The 21,795-nt window shown below is 44.8% G+C and overlaps 1 protein-coding gene across 2 annotated transcripts in view; it reads left to right on the top strand.

Annotated features, from left to right (window-relative positions):
• DHX36 (DEAH-box helicase 36) overlaps positions 1 to 21,795 on the top strand; it is an 84,777-nt gene that overhangs the window by 44,304 nt on the left and 18,678 nt on the right. For both annotated transcript variants that reach the window (XM_040349213.1, XM_040349214.1), the window contains exons 14-18: positions 13,746 to 13,810; positions 15,688 to 15,831; positions 15,964 to 16,081; positions 16,166 to 16,264; positions 19,461 to 19,634. In XM_040349213.1, coding sequence (XP_040205147.1) covers positions 13,746 to 13,810; positions 15,688 to 15,831; positions 15,964 to 16,081; positions 16,166 to 16,264; positions 19,461 to 19,634 — 600 coding nt within the window. The remainder of the gene's footprint in view (positions 1 to 13,745; positions 13,811 to 15,687; positions 15,832 to 15,963; positions 16,082 to 16,165; positions 16,265 to 19,460; positions 19,635 to 21,795) is intronic.

Genomic DNA, 21,795 nt, shown 5'->3' with positions numbered 1-21,795 from the left:
CACAGCTATGCGGGGCAGTAAACGGATTAGATCTCCGTCGCCCGAGCGTGGACCCTCAGAAGAGGAGGTCCTTTCCTCAGGACAAGGACCAAGTAGGTTCAGGGATCGAAGATCCGGATACAGAGGAGTCTGGAGCAGTCTCCCAAGGGGAGGGCTGGTGGATTCAAGCCTTAACGGACTTGGTCCATAATGCATTCAACTTGCCAGTACCAGATCTCCAGGTATCGACGGTTTCAGCTTTGGGCTCGCTGAGGGCGCCTCAAAGCAATGCAGTGTTTCCGATCCACCCTCTATTAGAGGGAGTTTTGTTCCAAGATTGGAACAAGCCAGATAAAATCTTCTTACCACCTAAAAGATTCTCTGCCCTATATCCTATGGAAGATAAATTTTCCAAGAAATGGGCTACTCCTGCAGTGGACGCAGCCATCTCATGTGTTAACAAATCGTTAACATGCCCTGTAGAAAACATACAGGTGTTCAAGGATCCAGTTGATAAACGCTTGGAAGCACTACTTAAGAACTCCTTCACTACTGCAGGGGCAGTAGTACAGCCAGCTGTGGCTGCGATTGGGGTTGCTCAAGCATTATCGGATCAAATTAAGCAGATGCTTAAACTTATTCCTGCCCAGCAGGCAGAAGAATTTTCGGATGTCCCTAGGGCCATATGTTTTACAGTAGACGCAATTAAGGATTCTATCCAGCAAGCGTCACGTTTATCGTTATCCCTTATCCATATGAGAAGACTCTTATGGTTAAAGAGCTGGGAGGCCGAGCCCCCATGCAAGAAGCTCCTGGTAGGGTTTCCCTTCTATGGAGAACGACTCTTCGGAGAAGACCTGGATAAATACATTCAGACCATTTCAAACGGCAAAAGTACTCTCTTGCCAACTAAGAAGAAGTTTCAGGGGCCTGCGTTTAAACGACAGTACTCCCCTGGGCAGGGGCCCTCTAATGCCAAACAGTATCGACGGCCTCCTGCGAAAGCAAACTTCGGCTTCAACAGCAAGTCTCAAGGACAGGCTGCTAGAGGCAGAAAGCAGTGGTTTGGCAAACCAGCAAAACCAGCCCCCAAGCCCTTATGAAGGGGCGCCCCCACCCACGAAGGTGGGGGGAAGGCTGCGACTCTTTTCAGAGGTTTGGGAAGCCAGCATTCCCGACGGGTGGGTACGGTCTTCCGTGGCCACGGGCTACAAATTAGATTTCCTAAAGTTTCCTCCTCCTCATTTCCAGGAGTCGAGGATTCCAAACGATCCGGAGAAGGGAGCCGCATTAATGTGCATTAATTGAGCGCATCGAGGCCTGCTGGTAATGACTGCGCTCTCAATAAGCATTTTAAATAAATAATAAATAAATAAATAATGTCGGCATTAAATCATCTACTTTCCCAGGAAGTAATAGTAGAGGTACCAGTCCTGGAACAGGGACTAGGTTTCTACTCCAACCTATTCATCATCCCGAAGTCCAATGGAGATGTCAGGCCAATTTTGGACCTAAAGATGGTAAATGCATACCTAAAGATCCGCTCATTTCGGATGGAATCCGTGCGGTCAGCAGCTGCCACACTCCAAAAGGACGACTTCATGGCGTCCATAGACATAAAGGATGCCTACCTTCATGTTCCAATTTATCAGCCACATCAAAAATATCTACGCTTCATGGTGGCTTCGCGTCACTTCCAATTCGTGGCGCTTCCCTTCGGGTTGGCTACGGCCCCCCGGGTGTTCACGAAGGTCCTAGCTCCAATCCTAGCCAAACTAAGGATCCAAGGGGTCACGATCCTAGCATACCTGGACGACCTCCTAGTCATAGATCACTCGTCTCCCGGCTTGGAGCGAGCAGTGGCCCTCACGGTCCAATACCTCGAGAAGTTCGGCTGGGTCCTAAATCGAGAAAAGTCAGCTTTCCTGCCCACAAGGCAGTTGGAATATCTCGGCATGAGATTAGACACAGAACAACAAAGAGTGTTTCTACCTCTGAGGAAGGTCAAAGCCATCAAGGAATTAATCCTACTGGTTCTAAGCAAAAAGGAACCGACTATTCGCCTATGTATGAGGTTACTAGGCAAGATGGTGGCCACATTCGAGGCGGTACCATACGCCCAGAGTCACACTCGCATCCTGCAGGCAGCCATCCTGTCAGCATGGAGCAGAAGGCCACAGGCCTTGGATATCCCGTTGCCGCTCTCATCAAGAGTCCGACAAAGTCTGTGTTGGTGGTTAGATCCTCAGAACCTACTGAAGGGGAGATCTTTCAGCCCAGTGGCTTGGAAGATAGTGACCACAGACGCCAGCCTGACAGGCTGGGGAGCAATTTTGGATGGTTACACTCGCCAAGGTACTTGGGCAAAGCTAGAGGAGCAGTTGCCCATCAACATCTTGGAGCTCAGAGCTGCTCGACTAGCCCTCAGGGCTTGGACGTCAAAATTGCAGGGGTTCCCGGTGAGAATTCAATCAGACAATGCCACGGCCGTGGCATACATAAATCACCAAGGGGGAACCAGGAGTCAAGCCGCTCAGAGAGAGGTAAGCTTGATTCTCCTATGGGCAGAGGCTCATGTGCCCTGCATATCGGCAATATTCATTCCCGGAGTGGACAACTTTCAGGCGGACTTCTTAAGCCGCCAGACTCTATGGCCGGGGGAATGGTCTCTGCATCCACAAATCTTTCAAGCACTCTGCCAAAGATGGGGAGTGCCGGACGTGGATGTCATGGCATCGAGACTCAACAAGAAGCTAGACAGGTTCATGTCCCGCTCAAGGGATCCGATGGCCCGCGGAACCGATGCGCTGGTTTGCCCTTGGCATCAGTTCAAACTTCTTTATGCGTTTCCCCCGCTTCAGTTACTACCCCGCCTGCTGCGCAGGATCAGGGTGGAGCACATACCAGTCATCCTGGTAGCTCCAGCATGGCCCAGAAGGGCATGGTACTCACTAATCTTAAAGATGGTAGTGGGAGACCCTTGGACTCTTCCTCTACGGCCAGACCTGCTATCGCAAGGTCCGATCCTCCACCCTGCCTTACGGCATCTAAATTTGACGGCCTGGAAGCTGAATCCCTGATTCTCAGGGGTAGAGGTCTGTCTCAGAAAGTAATCTCTACCCTAATCAGAGCCAGGAAACCGGTCTCTAGGGTGATTTATCACAGGGTCTGGAAGGCCTATGTAGGCTGGTGTGAGTCCAAGCTATGGCTTCCTCGCAAATTCACCATTGATAGAGTTTTAAGTTTTCTCCAGCTAGGAGTGGATAAAGGATTGGCATTAAGCACAATCAAAGGACAGATTTCTGCTCTGTCAGTGTGGTTTCAGCGGCCGCTGGCCACCCACTCGCTGGTTAAGACCTTCCTTCAAGGGGTCTTACGTATTAAACCTCCAGTTAAATCCCCGCTTTGCCCGTGGGATTTAAACCTTGTTCTGTCAACTTTACAGAAACAACCGTTTGAGCCGTTGGCTGAAATTCCTTTGGTTTTACTGACAAGGAAGTTAGTATTTTTGGTCGCCATAGTTTCCGCAAGAAGAGTATCGGAACTGGCGGCCTTATCCTGTAAGGAACCATATCTTATTTTTCATAAGGACAGGGTCGTTCTCCGCCCTCATCCTTCCTTCCTACCGAAGGTTATATCCAGTTTTCATTTGAACCAGGATTTGGTATTACCATCCTTCTTCCCTAAACCTACTTCCAGAAAGGAAGGGTTGCTGCATACCTTGGATATCGTCAGGGCCATGAAGGCCTATCTTAAAGCTACAAAGAAGATCCGGAAAACAGATGTGCTGTTCATATTACCGGATGGGCCCAAGAAGGGGCAGGCAGCTGCAAAGTCCACCATTTCTAGGTGGATTAAGCAATTAATCACTCAGGCCTACGGCTTGAAAGGGTTGCCTCCTCCAGTATCATTAAAGGCTCATTCTACTAGGGCCATGGGTGCCTCCTGGGCAGCACACCACCAGATCTCTATGGCTCAAGTTTGCAAGGCGGCAACCTGGTCTTCTGTCCACACGTTTACAAAATTCTACCAGTTGGACGTAAGAAGGAATTCTGATACAGCCTTTGGGCAGGCAGTGCTGCAGGCTGCAGTTTGAGACCCTCGGATTCCGGGGGCTCCTCTTTTTTGAGTTAAATTTAAAATTTAAGATTATTTTTCTCAACTAAGTTGGATTTATTATGATTTGAGTATTCTCTAAATTAAATCCTTTTGTCTTGGAGATGTTCTCCCTCCCCTCATTGTAAGCATTGCTTTGGGACATCCCATATAGTAATGAATGCCGCTCTGTGTCCCGTGATGTAACGATAAAGAAAAAGAGATTTTTAATACAGCTTACCTGTAAAAATCTTTTTCTTGGAGTACATCACGGGACACAGAGCTCCCACCCCTCTTTTGAGGACCATTTTGGGAGGCATACTGCTTGCTACAAAACTGAGGTACTCCTCCTATGGGAGGGGGTTATATAGGGAGGGGCATTTCCTGTTTGAGATTGCCAGTGTCCATCACCTGAAGGTACTCCATATAACCCATATAGTAATGAATGCCGCTCTGTGTCCCGTGATGTACTCCAAGAAAAAGATTTTACAGGTAAGCTGTATTAAAAATCTCTTTTTCTCATATACCATGTACAAAACATGGTATACGAGAACTTTCTGAAATTGCCAAGAAGATTGTAGATGCTAGAATGTAGCTGCTGAGAATGTAAAAACATCCAACCATATAAATGGCATATTAAAGAGAAACTGCAGTCTGCTCACATAATCTGTAATAAAAATATCTTTGCCATTCTGAAGCTTCACTCCAACCACTTTGGATATTATTTTATATATACTGTGCTTCTGTACTTGCCGAATATGCTGCAGAAATCTCCCTCCACTGAGTCTGGCTGCAGCCAATTTATCTGTGGGCAGTTGAAGCCTGTTCACTTCCTGGATTTACACAGACACACACCTCCAGCTCTGCAGCCCTGCTGCTCTCATTGGCCCGCTTATGACTCATCCCCCCCCTCCCTTGCTGGCAAACTCACAAGAGTAAGAGAGAGAGCTGTGCATGATGTCATAAGCCTAGTTTTTTTTTTTATCAGACAAACAGGAAGTGGGATGTATAAGGTATTTACTATCCAAAGTTAAAGCGGTAGTTCCCTCTCCAAAAAAGTTTTACCCTTAGTCTGATGCTCATTTTGTCTAGGGGAATCGGCTAGTTTTAAAATCGACGCTGTACTTACCGTTGTAGAGAGCGATCTTCTCCGTCGCTTCCGGGTTTGGTCTTCGGGGATGGGCGTTCCTTCTTGATTGACAGTCTTCCGACAGGCTTCCGACGGTCGCATCCATCGCATCACGATTTTCCGAAAGTAGCCGAACGTCGGTGCGCAGTATAGAGCCGCACCGACGTTCAGCTTCTTTCGGCTACTCGTGACGCGATGGATGCGACCATCGGAAGCCTGTCAATCAAGAAGGAACGCCCACTCCCGAAGACCCATACCTGGAAGCGACGGAGAAGATCGCTCGCTACAACGGTAAGTACAGCATCGATTTTAAAACTAGCCGATTCCCCTAGACAAAATGAGCATCAGACTAAGGGTAAAACTTTTTTGGAGGGGGAACTACCGCTTTAAAACAACAAGGGGCAGAGGATTTTAATAGATAGAAAGATGAAAAAATTACTGAAGTTCTGCTTTTAATAAGCAAAACGAGTAGCCTGTAATTAAAGGGGTTGTAAAGGAACCTGTTCTGTTCTTCTGTCTTTAACTCACCACCGTAATGCGAGGCTTTCTTCCTGGTGTGAAGAAAGCCTCTTGAGGGGGGAGGGGGCGAGCAAGCAAGTCAGGACACTCTATACTTTGCAGATAAAGGAGCTGTGTGTTAGTGGGCGTCCTGACTTGCCTGCTCGCCCCCTCCCCCCTCAAGAGGCTTTCTCCACACCAGGGAGAAAGCCTCACATTACTGTGTGTAGTTACAGACCGAAGAACCGGAAGTGAGGATTTCTCAGAAGAAATAAGGACATTTAAAAGCAAAATGGAAGGATGAGGTGAAGGAGGACTGCACTAAGGTGAAGGAAGCTGTTAGGTTCGGTTCTGATCCTGTTGCCTAGGCTGGACCTTGGACAGGTGGGATTCCCTCGCTAGCAAGACAATGATGACACAGACACTTATGTTGTATCGATAATTGCAAATTGCTATATTTTTCGACAGAGCATTTATACACACATACAGAGAGTTACAGAAATCTCCTCCTCCTTACATGTAGAAAAAGGGGAACAAGTTCACAAGTTTCAGTCTTACAGATTTCAGAGGATTTTAAGGAACAATTGTTAAACTTTAAAGACAGAAGAACACGTTACTTGCATACAGAATGCCTGCTCCGGAACTAGCCATCTAGCACATATTCTATTTATGAAAACCGCAAAACTTAAATGTTAGAATAAAAGCAAAAACAAAAGTACATATTGAAATGTCTCTACAGAGACCTATATTATATAAAATGGAATCCTAGATCTCAAAATGGAGTAGCTAATGTCAGACATAATATTCCATCATTTCACATTCCTTTCAATTCCCTCCTCTGATCCCAAGGATATTTACTTTCCTGGGATCACTCACTATACCAATTTTGCCTTTTCAGCATGAATGACTCCTGGGAATCTTGGCTGGATTCGGGATTCTGCTTTATTTTTAATCCTGTTGTTTTCCCAATTATACAGAATATCATTTTTACTGAAAGGAATGCACACAAGGCCAGGAGCAAGATCATTATAATGAATATTCCTGCCTTTTTAAAGAAACCCACAATACTAGGCCACAATCCTCCCAGAGATCCAGAAAAAGGATCCCAAGCATCTCCCATGTGTTGCATTTGATTCACCAGGGACATTCTCTCATTGTGGTGGGCTTCTATTTGGTCATGGTAATCAGGAACAGTAATTTCTCCAATGGCCTTAGTAAGATTTTTCATGAATGTGCAACACATATCTGCTTGTTCATGTAATATACATAGCCCTACAACAATATCTCCCATCTTTTCCAACTGTAGGTTTGTCATTTCTTGCAACAGTCTTATTTTATAAGTTTCCTCATTCAAATCAGTAATGTCCTTGTCAGTTTTATTCATCCAAGACATCACCAGGCTTGAAAATTCATCTACTCTGGTTAGGGCATTAATACTTCCTCCTGGGAGTAAAGTCAGTAATTTTTCCCAGAGACTTGTTACATCTCGTTTGGATCTTATTTTCAAACTCCCTGACGGTTTGTTCATTTCCATCATGGTTTCTCCACTTGCTACTCCCATATAAGGAACCATGTACATAAGGGAACACCATCCCCCTGTGTTTCTATCGGTGGGATATGGGATGGTGGTATGACAAGCCAGTCCACAACAGACCATAAATCCCTGGGGAAGGTGTGGTGCTTCCACCACCTCCTCCACATGCATAGGAGTTCGTAGACCCGTCAGGCACATCCAGTCTACAAGAGGCACAAACTCAGATTGGGGGGATATCCATGGAGTACTTACATTATGTAGGGAGGAGAGAACTTGGTTAACAGTGTCATTGGGCTTCATCATCCTAAAACAATGGCTTATGTTATACAAACTCATATTTCCCACTCTCTCATCTCCATCATTCATCTCAGTAAGTTTAATTCCCAATCCTTCAATTTCTAAGGACTTGTCCTCCTCCCATGCCCGCAACATTCCTAATAGTCATATTCATCACAGATTCTCGACACCATTCTCCATTTGCTATCTGACCTTCATGTGTTACCACACCATTCAAAAAACAGAGGTTGGGGTGTTTAGAAAATTTTCTAAAGTACACTGGTCTATCAGTCCTGGTAACCCTTCTCATGGGGGTCTTACCTGCAGCGGCCACAAATTGAGGCAATGTTACTGGTAAGCCTATAACCGGGATTTTACCCTCATTAGAATGTATTTTGGAACATACCCAGCAGTTCTCTTTCTGCCCTGTTAATTGTCCATATTTATACATTAATGCCCAGTGGTGGGGAACAGTGGGGACCTCCTCATATTTCTTTGGGTTCCCCACAGGTCCCATGGACTTAAACACCTTTGTTCCATACACTTTCGCTTTGTCAACATTGTTCTTTATAGGTTTGTTATCTCTTTGATTGATATTAAGAGATTCATCTATTCTTTGAAAGAACAGAGGATCATCCACCACCTCCTTTGTGGACAACCCTGCGTTTACCTTTTTCAAACGTGACACCAGTGTTTTAGTTACCGTATGTTCCCTGGGAATACAGAACCTAAGTGGTTTCCCTACTGTGTCATTATAGAAAAACATGGTTGCTTTAATTTTACAGGCTAGGTCCGTCTCTGTATAACCCGTTAGGTGGCCTTTGGGAATCCTCCTCACCCAGTCAAATTTGACACAGCAAAGCTTCCAGATATTACCCTTTGAATCCCAATATTGATCTCTGGCTCGCCATCTAATGAATCTCTTCCCTACCATGACTAATTTTGGGTCTTGGCCTTTTCCCACCTCATGCATTCCATGTATCCCATGGCAACCTGGGGTGAAGTAGCAAACCCCCGTAGCAGTCACCACAAACAATATAAGCAATAGTCCACAGTATTTCCCTCCTCTTATCATTCTATTGTACACCTGATTGGCAGTTAAGTGCTGGTTTTCCCGGACCCTTGCTCTATGGAGGGAGCCATCAGGGTCTCTGGCTTTGCGTCCTCCTTGTTCTTGAGCCCTCGCTCCAAGGGGGGAGCCATCGGGGCTTCTAGCTTTGTGTCCTCCTTGTTCTCGAGCCCTCGCTCCAAGGGGGGAGCCATCGGGGCTTCTGGGGTCTTTATCTTCAAGGGACCCTTTTTCAATCTGCTCGCATGAATCCATGGTCCTAGGCCTTCAACCTTTACGGCTGTCCGGGAGACCTTTTCCACCGTATATGGGCCTTGGTAAATGGGGCCCGTCTTTCTTCTTACGGCCAACTGCTTAACCAATACCTCATCTCCAGGTATAAAAGGGTGAGTTGGATCTGTGGAAAGAGGAGAAAAGGTGACAGCAACTCCTTCTTGGGTATGTTGAATAGTACTTACCAGATGTTTCATCCAAGTTTCCTGTTGAGAAAACAAATCATTATCCTTTCCTACACTATTCTCAGCTGGAGGGTGTCCCATGAGTACCTCAAAAGGGGAATACCCTCTAGAATTAGGAGTGACCCTTATCTGGTAAAGTACACCTGGGAGATATAATGACCAATTTTTCATAGTACCTTGAGTAGCTTTATTCAGTTTATCCTTAATATTTCTATTCATCCGTTCGACAATTCCCGCACTCTGAGGGTGATAAGGGATGTGCAATTTCCATTGTATCCCCAAAATCCTAGAGAATTCCTGTGTGAGTCTAGAGGCAAAAGCTGGTCCCTGGTCAGACCAGATATTCACTGGGAGTCCGAATCGACTCACCCAATTATTAATAATAGCTCGTACCGCTATTCCTGCCGTTTCCCCAGTAGTGGGCACTGCTTCTACCCACCCGGAAAATTTATCCACAATTACCAAAAGATATTTTACATTTCCTTTCTGTTTTGGCATATGCGTAAAGTCTATTTGTAAGTCTGTAAGAGGTCCTAATGGAGGGGGCAAATTTCCGTGTCTTCCCATTGCCTTTCCCTGTACATTATTTTGTGCGCATGTAACGCATGAGCTTACAAAGTCTTGTATTATTTTTATCCTTCTGTTTGAAAATGGTCTCTGTACTGTTTTAAGATGGGCTTACGGCCTATGTGACCTGGACCGTGAATGTATGAGATGATCAATGGTGCCACAGACTTAGGAATACCCATGATTCCCTCCTTATTTGTCCAAAGACCCGCGGGATCTTTGGTCAAATTATGCTGCATCCAGTCAGAGATATCAATGGGCAAAGCCATGGACTGTAAAAGCATAACCGTAGTTTTGAAGTCTGGTGCACTAAAATCATTCATGTAAAACATAGAGGTCACAGGGGTGTCTTGTGCAGGGATAGTATCCGCTGCTTGTTTGGCTACTTTATCAGCAAATGCATTGCCAAGTGCTTCCGTGGTCCTACTCGTAGTATGAGCTTTCACTTTAATCACTGCAATCGCTTTAGGCAGGTGTATGGCATCTAGTAATGTTTCAATAAGGGTTTGGTGTGCTATCGGTTTTCCTTCTGCGGTTAGATAGCCGCGTCTCTGCCAAATCTTCCCAAAATCGAATACGATTCCATGAGCGTACCGACTGTCGGTATATATATTTACAATTTGGTTTGCAAACAGCTGACAGGCACGTATTAATGCAGTAAGTTCAGCCTCCTGTGCAGATTTTGCGACTAAGGGTTTTGCTTCATGAATAATGTTAGGAAGCTGGACAACTGCATAACCAGTACGGTAGGTTTTATCATCGGGGCGCGTACAACTCCCGTCCACATATATGTCAATGCCCCCTTCTAGGGGTTTCTCCCTTAAATCAGCTCTTGGGGAGGTTGTTTGGGAAATTAGGTCTTCGCAATTATGCTCTGGCACTGGTTCTGATTCAGGCATTAATTTAAGGAGATAGTGCAGAAACCGTACTATAGGAGTAGTGGATGGACAAGTTTTAATCTCTAAATTTTGTGTGTTTAAGAGAATTATCTCGTACCCACTTAACCTCTGTGCTGTCATATGTTGCATGTTCATGTTTTGCATCAGTTGTGTGACAGTGTGAGTTGTAAAAAGGGTCATGGGTGATGCTAGAACAAGTTTCTCTGCCGCCTGTACTGCCAAGGCACAGGCGGTCAGTGCCTGAAGACAAGCGGGCATACCCTGAACCTGAACAGGTAGTTTTTTTGAAATATACGTTACAGGTCTTTGCTTACCACCATGCTCCTGAGTCAGAACAGCAGCCATGGTATTCCCCATAACGAGACAATACAGTGAAAAAGGCCTACCATGTTGTATCAGCCCCAAAGCGGGTGCATTACGAAGTGAACGCACCAGCATGTCATAGGCAGTGACCATCTCAGGGGTCCAGGTAATTTGTTTGGGGGCTGTGGCGAGTGTAGCCTTCCTAAGGACTGAGTCATGAAATGAACAGTCTGGAATCCATTGCCTACAGTACACTATTGAGCCTAGGAAAGACAGCAGTGAGCGCTTGTCGCTCGGTCTGCTCAGTGCCGATATGGCCTCTACTCTGGCAGGGGATACCAGCCTGGCACCTTCCGAGATGACCGCTCCCAAGTATTCCACCCGAGACGAGCACCACTGCACCTTCTTGAAAGATGCTTCTTGAAAGGCACCAGCTTGTAGCTGCTGTGGTTGGTTTTGAGATTGTGCAAAGGACAGGACAAACTTTAGTTGTCTGTCCCTTTTCTTTACCAGTGTCCCAAATATTTTAAGGAGGACTTGAAATACAGAGTACCGACATGGGTAATAAATTTGGGAAGGAAGATTCAGATGGTAAGCTGAAGCAACCCTCCCCTATAGAGTTTAAGAGTGAAATACCAATTGTATATTGTGATCCTTTTTGGGACTTGATAATGAAACAAAGCCACCAGTTGCATATGTCCGGATATAGTCCCGTGGGCCCCACTAACCGACAGCAATGGTATGAGGTAGAGAAAATGTGTGGAATAGGAAAGAACATATATCCACCAGGGGACTGGGATACGGAGTATATGAAAAAATGTTGTAAGAAGTGGAGGCCTTTAGTGGAAAAATATGAAAAGAAATATGCGGAGTTGGACCAAGGTACTGCCCTTACTAGGGAAGTTCCTCCACCTTATACCAGGCGCCCACCCCCAGTGCCAACCGCGCCAACCCCACCGTCTTATGTTTTTGTTAAAGAGGAAGCTCCTCGCAGAAAATTATACCCCGTTCTTTCAAATCCTCAAGTTGCAATCATGGCTTATGGCTCAGCAACTGACCAACAAAAACAACAATGGGAAGATAGAGCCAAGGAGGAGGCAGATAAAAGGGCATCTGAAGAGGGCAGGAGAATAAGAGAAGCTCAGAGAAGAGCGGATATAAAAAGGGAGTTTGAGGAGTTGCAAAGGGACTTAGACTCAGTTAATACTCAAACGAGAATAGCAGACATGAGAAATAAGAGAGATGAAATAGAAGAAGACGCGAGACGCCTTCGGGAACAGCAGAGGGAAAATAAACTTAAGACATGAACAGATGAATGAACATAAACAAAGTCTAGATGCACAGGCCCAAGAGGTGAGGGACTATGGGGAGCAACTTAACAGGGAAAAGGAGGAGGTTTTAGCACGAAAAAGTGACCTCGACCAAAGAAAACTTGAGTTGGAGAAAATTGCTAGGGAACAACAGGAGCAGTTGCGTTTAATAGAAGAACAGCGGGTGCTTACTGCCCCTCGGACTAGGTTAGAAGCCTCTAAGGCTGCCAAGGCTTCAGCTCAACAGGCTGAAACTATACGAGAACAGCAACCTGACAGAGAGAGTGGTGATAAGGAAGAGATTACTGCCCCAAGTTTGGAGGGAGAAATGAAACATATTGCCATTACACAAGTAAAAGTCCAAACAGAACCCCAAGTTTCTCCACAACTTCCAGGGACGGGGGTATTCCCAATGATGACCATAGGCACCATGGAAGTGTATGTCCCCTTTACCATGGGTCAGTTAAAGGATCTTAGAGATACCTGTCCTACTCCAAAAAAGGACCCTAGAGGCGCAGCTACTTTCTTGGGTAGATTCTGTGCTGGTGCGGGAATGACAAAGGAAGACTTACTGTTAATCATACAGATGATCGACCCTGACCCTGGCCAGGATTTTCCTTTTGATAACACCATCCCCCTGTGTTTCTATCGGTGGGATATGGGATGGTGGTATGACAAGCCAGTCCACAACAGACCATAAATCCCTGGGGAAGGTGTGGTGCTTCCACCACCTCCTCCCCATGCATAGGAGTTCGTAGACCCGTCAGGCACATCCAGTCTACAAGAGGCACAAACTCAGATTGGGGGGATATCCATGGAGTACTTACATTATGTAGGGAGGAGAGAACTTGGTTAACAGTGTCATTGGGCTTCCTCATCCTAAAACAATGGCTTATGTTATACAAACTCATATTTCCCACTCTCTCATCTCCATCATTCATCTCAGTAAGTTTAATTCCCAATCCTTCAATTTCTAAGGACTTGTCCTCCTCCCATGCCGCAACATTCCTAATAGTCATATTCATCACAGATTCTCGACACCATTCTCCATTTGCTATCTGACCTTCATGTGTTACCACACCATTCAAAAAACAGAGGTTGGGGTGTTTAGAAAATTTTCTAAAGTACACTGGTCTATCAGTCCTGGTAACCCTTCTCATGGGGGTCTTACCTGCAGCGGCCACAAATTGAGGCAATGTTACTGGTAAGCCTATAACCGGGATTTTACCCTCATTAGAATGTATTTTGGAACATACCCAGCAGTTCTCTTTCTGCCCTGTTAATTGTCCATATTTATACATTAATGCCCAGTGGTGGGGAACAGTGGGGACCTCCTCAATTTAGGAAACCCACAGAATCTTTGGACTCTGCCCATATTTAGGGAAACAAATGTTTTCCTTTACAACCCCTTTAGGAGTGGGTATCAATGAGCCAGGTAATTTCTCCACAGGCCATGAAAAAACTAGCAGATCAAAACAAGAAATTTTTATTTTCAAACATGATGAGGTGTTTAGTGAAATAAATATTTATTCTTTGGTAGTTTTATATATTGGATACAATTTAATATATTGGCAATTTTTTTTTTTTTTTTAAATAAAGCATTGTTTTAAGCTTTTTGTCTCCCTCAGGTTTTCAAAACTCCACCTCGTGGGGTACGAAAGATTGTTATTGCCACCAACATTGCAGAGACAAGGTAAGCCAGTGTGTACAGGAAATAAGCAGGGCTTCATTACAGAATGTGTTGTAGCACACTGTAGTTTACACAATTCTATATTGCCTCATGTAATGACTTTGAGACAGTTCTTAAAGGTTTCAAGGTAAATACTAATCTTTGCAGTGAGATTCACTCAGCGGCACAAACTTTTTTTGTTTACTATATTCAAAGTATAATATCTAGCATCAGCAGTGAAGTAAAAGCAGGAACAGAGTGCAATAGCACCTAGCCAGATTTAAGGTTACTGGATTCAGATGGTTTAAAGCGGAGTTCCGGCCACAATTTCACTTTTTAAATATAAATACCCCTGTAATACACAAGCTTAATGTATTCTAGTAAAGTTAGTCTGTAAACTAAGGTCCGTTTTGTTACAGCATTTAGAGACTTTATAAAATAGAAATTGACTGGGGCCATCTTAAGTGTGGGCATCATGAAGCCAGACTGTATGACTTCCTGGATTTCAGCCTTGCAGATCTCGCACATGCTCAGTGCTGCACAAGCAGTGTAATAGGTTTCAGATCAGGTTTCAGCACCTGTACTGTCCAAGTCACATGATTCTTCGAGACTGGGGAGTGCACAGACTCCTGGAAAGTTACACCCACTACATTCCCAGGAGTCTGTGCGGTGTAGGTTAGGAAGCTTAAGCACCTAGGTGCAGGAAGAGGGAAGATTAACTATTCTGCCTAGCAACAACACTTTGAAGGCATCTAAAAAAAAATAAAAAAATTCTTAAAGGACTAATGACATTTTTTTAAAACTACTGATGTAATGTTATATTTATGGGTGGAACTCCACTTTAATGATGAAGCCCATTGCCTGGTTGTTGTAGCTGAGAGGTTTTAGTTATTATGAACAAATTGTCTCCCTGTGCTGTCAATCAAATCCAGTGACACGGGGGGGGGGGGGGGGGCGCGAGTCCTGTCTGTCAATAGACACAGCAGCACGACTCGGGAGCGTGCCCACCCCAGAAAATGATGATCGGGCCACTCTGTGCAAAACCCTTACACAGAGCAGGCAAGTATAACATGTTTGTTAAAAGAGCCTTTACAATCACTTTAAGCACGGCTGGGCACAGGCACGTACAGGTATGTCGCCTTTAAGAGCCCAGCTGTGGGTTGCGCGCGCCGCGACCCGGTCCGAAGCACCGTGACAGCGCAAGCGGGATCCGTGGACCCGATTGCCGCCGGTGTCCCGCGATCGGTCACAGGAGCTGAAGAACGGGGAGAGGTGTGTGTATAAACGCACCTTCCCAGTTCTTCTGTGTGGCAGGGACACTGATCGTCTGTTCCCTGATATAGGGAACAGACGATCAGTGACAACATGCCCTACAGCCATGCCCGCTAAAGTAAGAATCCCTCCCTTAGGGCACACTTAACTCCTTAGCGTCCCCTAGTGGTTAACCCCTTCACTGCCTCTGTCATTTTGATAGTAATCGGTGCATTTTTATAGCACTTTTTGCTGTGAAAATGACAATGGTCCCAAAAATGTGTCCGCAATAATGTCGCAGGCACGAAAAAAATCGCTGTTTGCCGCCATTACTAGTAAAAAAGAAATAATAATAAAAATGCCATAAAACTATCCCCTATTTTGTAAACACCTAATGAGCTAGAGTTATGCCTAGAAGGGAAAAGGGTTTCCTGTCTTTTGCCAGTGTTTAATTGCCTGAAGTTGGCAGCATAACCCTATCGTAATGGAGATGAATGTGCCCTGTGTTTTCTGATGTACTCCAAGAAAAGGATTTTACAGGTAAACTTCCGAACAGTGTAACAGAATGCTTAGAGTAGTATGTTTAACTGACTAAAACAAGTTCAATTTGATGGAGGCAAAAAATTCTAATCCCTTGTGTTTCTTTTTAGCATCACAATAGACGACGTTGTGCATGTAATAGATTGTGGCAAAATAAAAGAAACAAACTACGACACTCAAAATAACATCAGCACTTTGACAGCAGAATGGGTTAGCCATGCTAATGCAAAGCAGAGAAAAGGACGTGCTGGCAGGTAAGCAAATGTGGGATGGTGATGTGAAAGTTCTGCAGTTGGCAATATAAAAATAATGTACAGTGCTTAAATGTGACTTGCATAAAAATTTACAAACTGCCTTTACTCTAATAAAATGTGTTTATTTGACAGAGTAAAGCCAGGTTGCTGCTATCATCTATACAACAGCCTGAGGGATAGTCTTCTAGATGATTATCAGCTGCCAGAAATTGCAAGAACACCTCTAGAGGAACTTTGCCTGCAGATAAAGGTGTGAATGTGTTCTACATTTTATTTTGTCACCAGTTGTGTTCAAGTTAGTGCCACTAATCAGTCTGTATTGCTTCCTATTCAGATTGTAAAGCTTGGCGGCATTGGCTTCTTCCTTAGAAAACTGTTGGACCCACCATCGCAACAGGCAGTGAGCCTGGCTATAAACCATCTTATGGAACTGGTATGTGCAATATATGGATGGCAATGCAAATGGGTTCGACAGTTGGGATATATCTTTTCTCCAAGAATAATGTATTGGGGATTAAATGTTTTTAATTGTGCATCGCAGGAAACAAAGTACTTAAATATTCATGACTACTTGGGTTGAGCTGCCACCTTCAGATTGATGGACACTGGCCAAAAAAAATGCATTTGAGAGGTTTGGGCCTGTTAATTTACACCCTTAATAGAACAGAGATGGTTGGCTCTTTTCTGAAGCACCCCCTATAGCCAACAAGCCATGTAGGACTGTACCCTGACCATGCATGCAAGAGTGGAGACAGCCTGCAATGCTGCCAAATGGCACTAGATACTCTGGGCAACAATCTACTTGGCACAACGTACTAGATGAACTTGATGGCAGGGTGTTAAAGTCCAGGGAGGTGATACCCCTGTAGGTGAGTTGAGTTCTCAAAGGCCTGCAGGGCATGCTCACTGTGATGAAGATTGAGCCTTGTGGCCCTGCTACTGGACTGGTGAATTCCTCTGGCCTTTGAAGCCTGTGGCAGTTTTTTCCCCTAGTGTCCTTGTGCATTTGGGCTGTTTCTAGAGTTAAAGCGGAGTTCCACCTATATAAAAGTCAACCGCTCCAAAAATTGTAGCTGCTGACTTTCATCGTGACTGGTCGGGCAATCATCTGGGACCTGTGACATGTCCCAGATTGTCGAGAGGGGGGGGTGAACTTCCTTCCGGCGGTGCCCCGGGAGGAAGTGGGAGCTGGATCCCTCTAAAAAGAGGGTATCCGCTTCCCCCAAAAAAATGACATGCCACCTACACTTAGAGGAAGTTCATAACACTTAGACAAATACGATGTCTGAAACAATCCAAAATCATAAATGTGATTTAAATCCGTCCAAAGGAAATAGTGAAAAGGCTTGGAAAGCTATGTCCTAAGCGATTAGCATAGAAAGACATCGCACCACCCGTGCAAGCAAAGGATGCAAGTAGAAAGTCCTCCTCTGACTATTACATCCTTTGTTTCTTTCTATGCCAAGTAGAAAGCCCTCCTCATGATGGTAGTGTGTCGCACTACAGCACAAAAGTGTATCCACCACCACATAGATTGTCCAGCCCAGGGACTTTATCGCCAGAGTTTGCAGGCAGATGGCAACTTAGACCAGATAAACATTCAAACACACAGGCAGAGCAGATGGTCCTATTCTTCCACAGGGCTCACCGTACCCAAAATCTTTTCTCGGAAGCCATGCTCATAACAACCCAGAAAGAGAAATGCTTGTCATAGTGTAAAACCAAGCTAAGTGTTTAATGGTTAAAACAGTAATGCACTTACATCAATATCATGTGTAAAAACATGGATGCAAAAAGCTGGCCGGCTACGATCAAAACTCCCATCCTTCCGGGATGTTGAACAGTGCGGAGATGTCGGCACGCTGCTCCTCCCGACACATTTCGTCACAATCTGCCTTAGTCCTGGGGCACATTTCTACCAAGTATTGGGACCATCTAATCAGGGATTGACTGCCAGTTCAGTGTTTAAATGTTTCTACACTCCTCTGTCGGGTGGTTGATTCCTATGGGATATGAAGGCCTTTAAACTGCCAGCAGGCCACGGCCTTCGTGCAGACAGGGTGATATGGGGGCACAATGGGGTGGACTCTCAGATCCCTCCATCAGATAAGGTGGACCCCCTGCAAAGCTTGCCCTGCGATGGCTCCCAGAAGGTTTAGATCAGCTCTTAATATCTGCCCTTATGTGCTATTTCCAACCTTCCAGGGGGAAATCCTCTGTTTTAAGTGAGGAATTTTTAGCAGCCATTTTTTGGTTTACGCAATCCTTTTTTTTCCTCAGGGGTTCTCACTGGCATGGAATGCCTGGGACAGAAACGTGGGTGATCTCATTCCCCTCCTCTCGTTTCACTGAAGGATGCGACATTGGAAGAAAGTCCTTAAAGCGGAGCTCCACCCTATAGTGGAACTTCTGTTCATCGGAACCCCCCCACCCCCAGTATCACATTTGACACCTTTCAGGGGGAGGGGGGTGCAGATACCTGTCAAAGACTTCCGGGAGTCCTCTCTGCAGGGAGTACATCACTTCCCGCCCACTGTGTTCTGGGAAACACTCCCAGAACACAACAGGGACCAGTCAGGATGGCGCTGTGCGACTCGCGCATGCGCCGTAGGGTATCGGGCAGTGAAGCCGGAGCGCTTCACTTCCTGATTCCCTCACCGAGGATGGCGTGGGGGCAGCAGAGGACGAGTAATCGCTCGTCCTCTGCTGCCGACGTTGTTGGACTCCAGGACAGGTAAGTGCCCTAATATCAATCAGCAGCTGCAGTATTTGTAGCCGTTGGCATTTAATATTTTTTTTTTGGAATGGTGTCAAGGACCAGGAGGAATGTCAAGATAAAAGGCCGCTTTGATCCCAGATCCCAGAAGACCTTCAGGGGCTTTCTGGAGGATGTGGTGCAAGTTTTGCAAGTAATCTTAAAAAAAAAAAAAAAGACTGCGCTAGGTCAAAAAATATTGTACAAACAAGCAGCCACAATAATATAAACAAAAAGCAGCGTTCAAAATGCATATAAAGTGCAGTGTACAAAATTCTTAAAGTAGTGCTAATATGTATTCATACATTATATTAACAAAACAATGCAAATATGAAATAAAAAGAGACTTTCTTAGAACAAGTAATACACTGGAATAGAAAAGTCCATTCAGTGTGTATATAAACAGCGTGAAAAAGCGGCATTAGGAATGAATGTTGAGATCCAACACCGAACAACAATCGGTATATGCCTCCTACCAGATGTAGTGGGCCGAACCTTCTAATGGTCATTAGTGCAGATGGAAACACATGAAATACTGGCATCAGAGGCAGACAATGGTTGTACAGCATCCACTCCAAGTTCAGTGAAGAGCAATCAAGAGCTTCAAAAGGAACAGCCACATGTAAACGTGAAAAATACTCCGACCAGTACTCCTCTATACAGAATAACACCATCTAGTGGATAAATGTTTAATGACAGAATACAATTTATAAAAACCGAGGCCGACATCCTATTGTTTACAATATTAATCCAATCACATACTTTCATTGAAAATTGTAACAATGGTGCTACCAATGTATGTGTTGAAATAACTTAATGCCATTCATATGTCTGACAATTGTTAGAAATGCCAATATGTTCCATTCTTTTCCAGAATGCTCTCGATAAACGTGAAGAATTGACACCCCTGGGGTTTCACTTGGCGCGGTTACCAGTAGAACCACATATCGGAAAGATGATTCTCTTTGGGGCATTGTTTGGTTGTTTGGATCCTGTCTTAACAATTGCAGCAAGCCTCAGCTTTAAAGACCCATTTCTTATTCCATTGGTAAGTTGTCAGGATTCCTTCGTTAAACAATCTTGCAGGTGTTCAATACTTTAGTTATTCCTTAGACTTCATACTTTCTTTGGAAATACTTCACATAATGACATTAAAAGTCTTGGACTTCTCTGATTTGAGTGGGTTTATGAGCAGGCAGATACTTTTACAAAATTTATAAAAAAGCCAAATGACAAAAGCTTAAGGGACTCCCATGCATGTGTTTTAATGTGGATGCCTCGCAGCAGGTCACAGTTAACCACTTCAATACTGGACACTTTGATCGGCCACCGGCGGTGATGGGGGACTGACAGATGTTTTTTGCTTCATGACAGATGTTTTAAGGGGACAGGGGTGCTTGGTGTACTGTTTGTGGGGGGATCTGTGACCGCTCTCTGTATAAAATCATCCTTACACAGAAAGCTGTCACAAGGCTGCAGAATCTCATATCCCGATCTCTGCTTGGCTGGATCCTTTGATCACAACGATCACAGGATGGAGCTGCACCGCGGCACTTGATCTGAGTCTGTTCCTGAATGTCCTCTCAGAATGAGGAAAGGACAACCCAGACGTTTTATGTACAGTGGCCGGGTGGGAAGTGGTTAAAGAAGAATATCTTTATGGAAAAAATACAGAGAGAGAGATCCTTCGGCCAATAGAAGGTGGACCACTTGAAATGTATTGCCACCTCCTTTATTACACAGTTTTTAGCAGCAATTATCCATTTATTTCAGACTTGTATTTTCAGTTATTTACACAGTTTGCCTAGTCCATTGGGCGTTTTTATTTATTAGCCATTTGCTTACTGGGCACTTTGCACGGTCACACTACCCAAATAATTTTTTTTCCCCATAAATAGAGCTTTCTTTTGGTGGTATTTGATCTCCTCTGCAGATTATTATTATTTTTTTTTTTTTTAAAAAGCCTGAAAAAAAATACAAGAGTTTTATATTTTGTTATAAAATTTTGCAAACAGGTAATTTTTCTCCTTCATTGATGTACGCTGATGAGGCGGCACTGGTGGGCACCGATGGGCGGCAATGATCAGCACTGGTAGGTGAGACTGATGAGGCATTGATAGGTGGCACTTTATTCCACTGGTGGGCACTGGCAGGCGGTACTGGTGGGCACTGATGAGGCGTATGTGCCTCTTCCACTGGGGACCGATGTCCCTTACACAAAAGTCGGTGATCGGCTTTTTTTCTCCTTGTGCTGTCGGCGTGAGGAGAAAAAAGTGATTACCGAGTTTTGTTTACATCACATGATCAGCTGTCATTGGCTGACAGCTGATCACGTGGTAAGGGGCCGGGAACAGCCCCTTACTCGGATCTGTGATCACCCGAGTCTCTGTGACTCTGTGATCACAGTGCGCGCCCTGCAGGGGGGTGCTTGCAAAGGGGAGGACATCTATTGACTGCCTTCTGGCATTTCAGGTCTGCGCTGTAGCCGTCATTTGGCTATAGTGCGGACATCAAGTGGTTAAACTGTCACCCAAAGATTCTCTTGGGAGGATCGTCTGAGAGCATGGCGAGTGTAGCATCTGCAGGTTCACAGCCTTGTCTTTCACTTTAGGCAATGGCTGGTATACGTCATTAACATCCTCACCCTGAAAATATGAACACAGCTTTACAAGTTTATTTACCATTATGTCATTCACTCTTAGTAATTTGTTTTTTCTTAGTGTCACTGTGGATGTAGTAAGCAGGCCTACATCATCCTTTTTTGACAAGTTGAACATGGTTAACTCTCTATTTATTTTGAGTAACTGCCCAATCTGCCACTGTGGGTCAAGCAAGGAGTGGCATTAGGAAAAAGGCCCCATTGACACATGGGCGTGTGTAGCTTGTGTCGTCAATAGTGAGCACTCATATTTGAGTGCTCACGTGTCTGTGGCTCGATATTCTAGAAGCTTAAGGCAGAATTTGTTGTATAATTGAATGGAACCCCCTAAAAATGCACAAATCGAGAGTTTTGCACACTTTTATTTTTTTATAGCTTGTAAGAACTAGCCTCTATTGCTTTCCATTAGCTAAAACAAGACACCTGATGCTTTAGAACACATGTAAAATGCTTGTATTCACATGGGAATATTGTGAAAAAACTACACCTAAAAAATCGCTTTGCTCTGGTGTCACTGTGGCCTTATAGACTTCTGCATCAAGCTATGGTG

Source organism: Rana temporaria, chromosome 4, assembly GCF_905171775.1.
Source record: "Rana temporaria chromosome 4, aRanTem1.1, whole genome shotgun sequence".
Classification (NCBI taxonomy): domain Eukaryota; kingdom Metazoa; phylum Chordata; class Amphibia; order Anura; family Ranidae; genus Rana; species Rana temporaria.
This window is presented reverse-complemented; position numbering and strand designations above follow the sequence as displayed.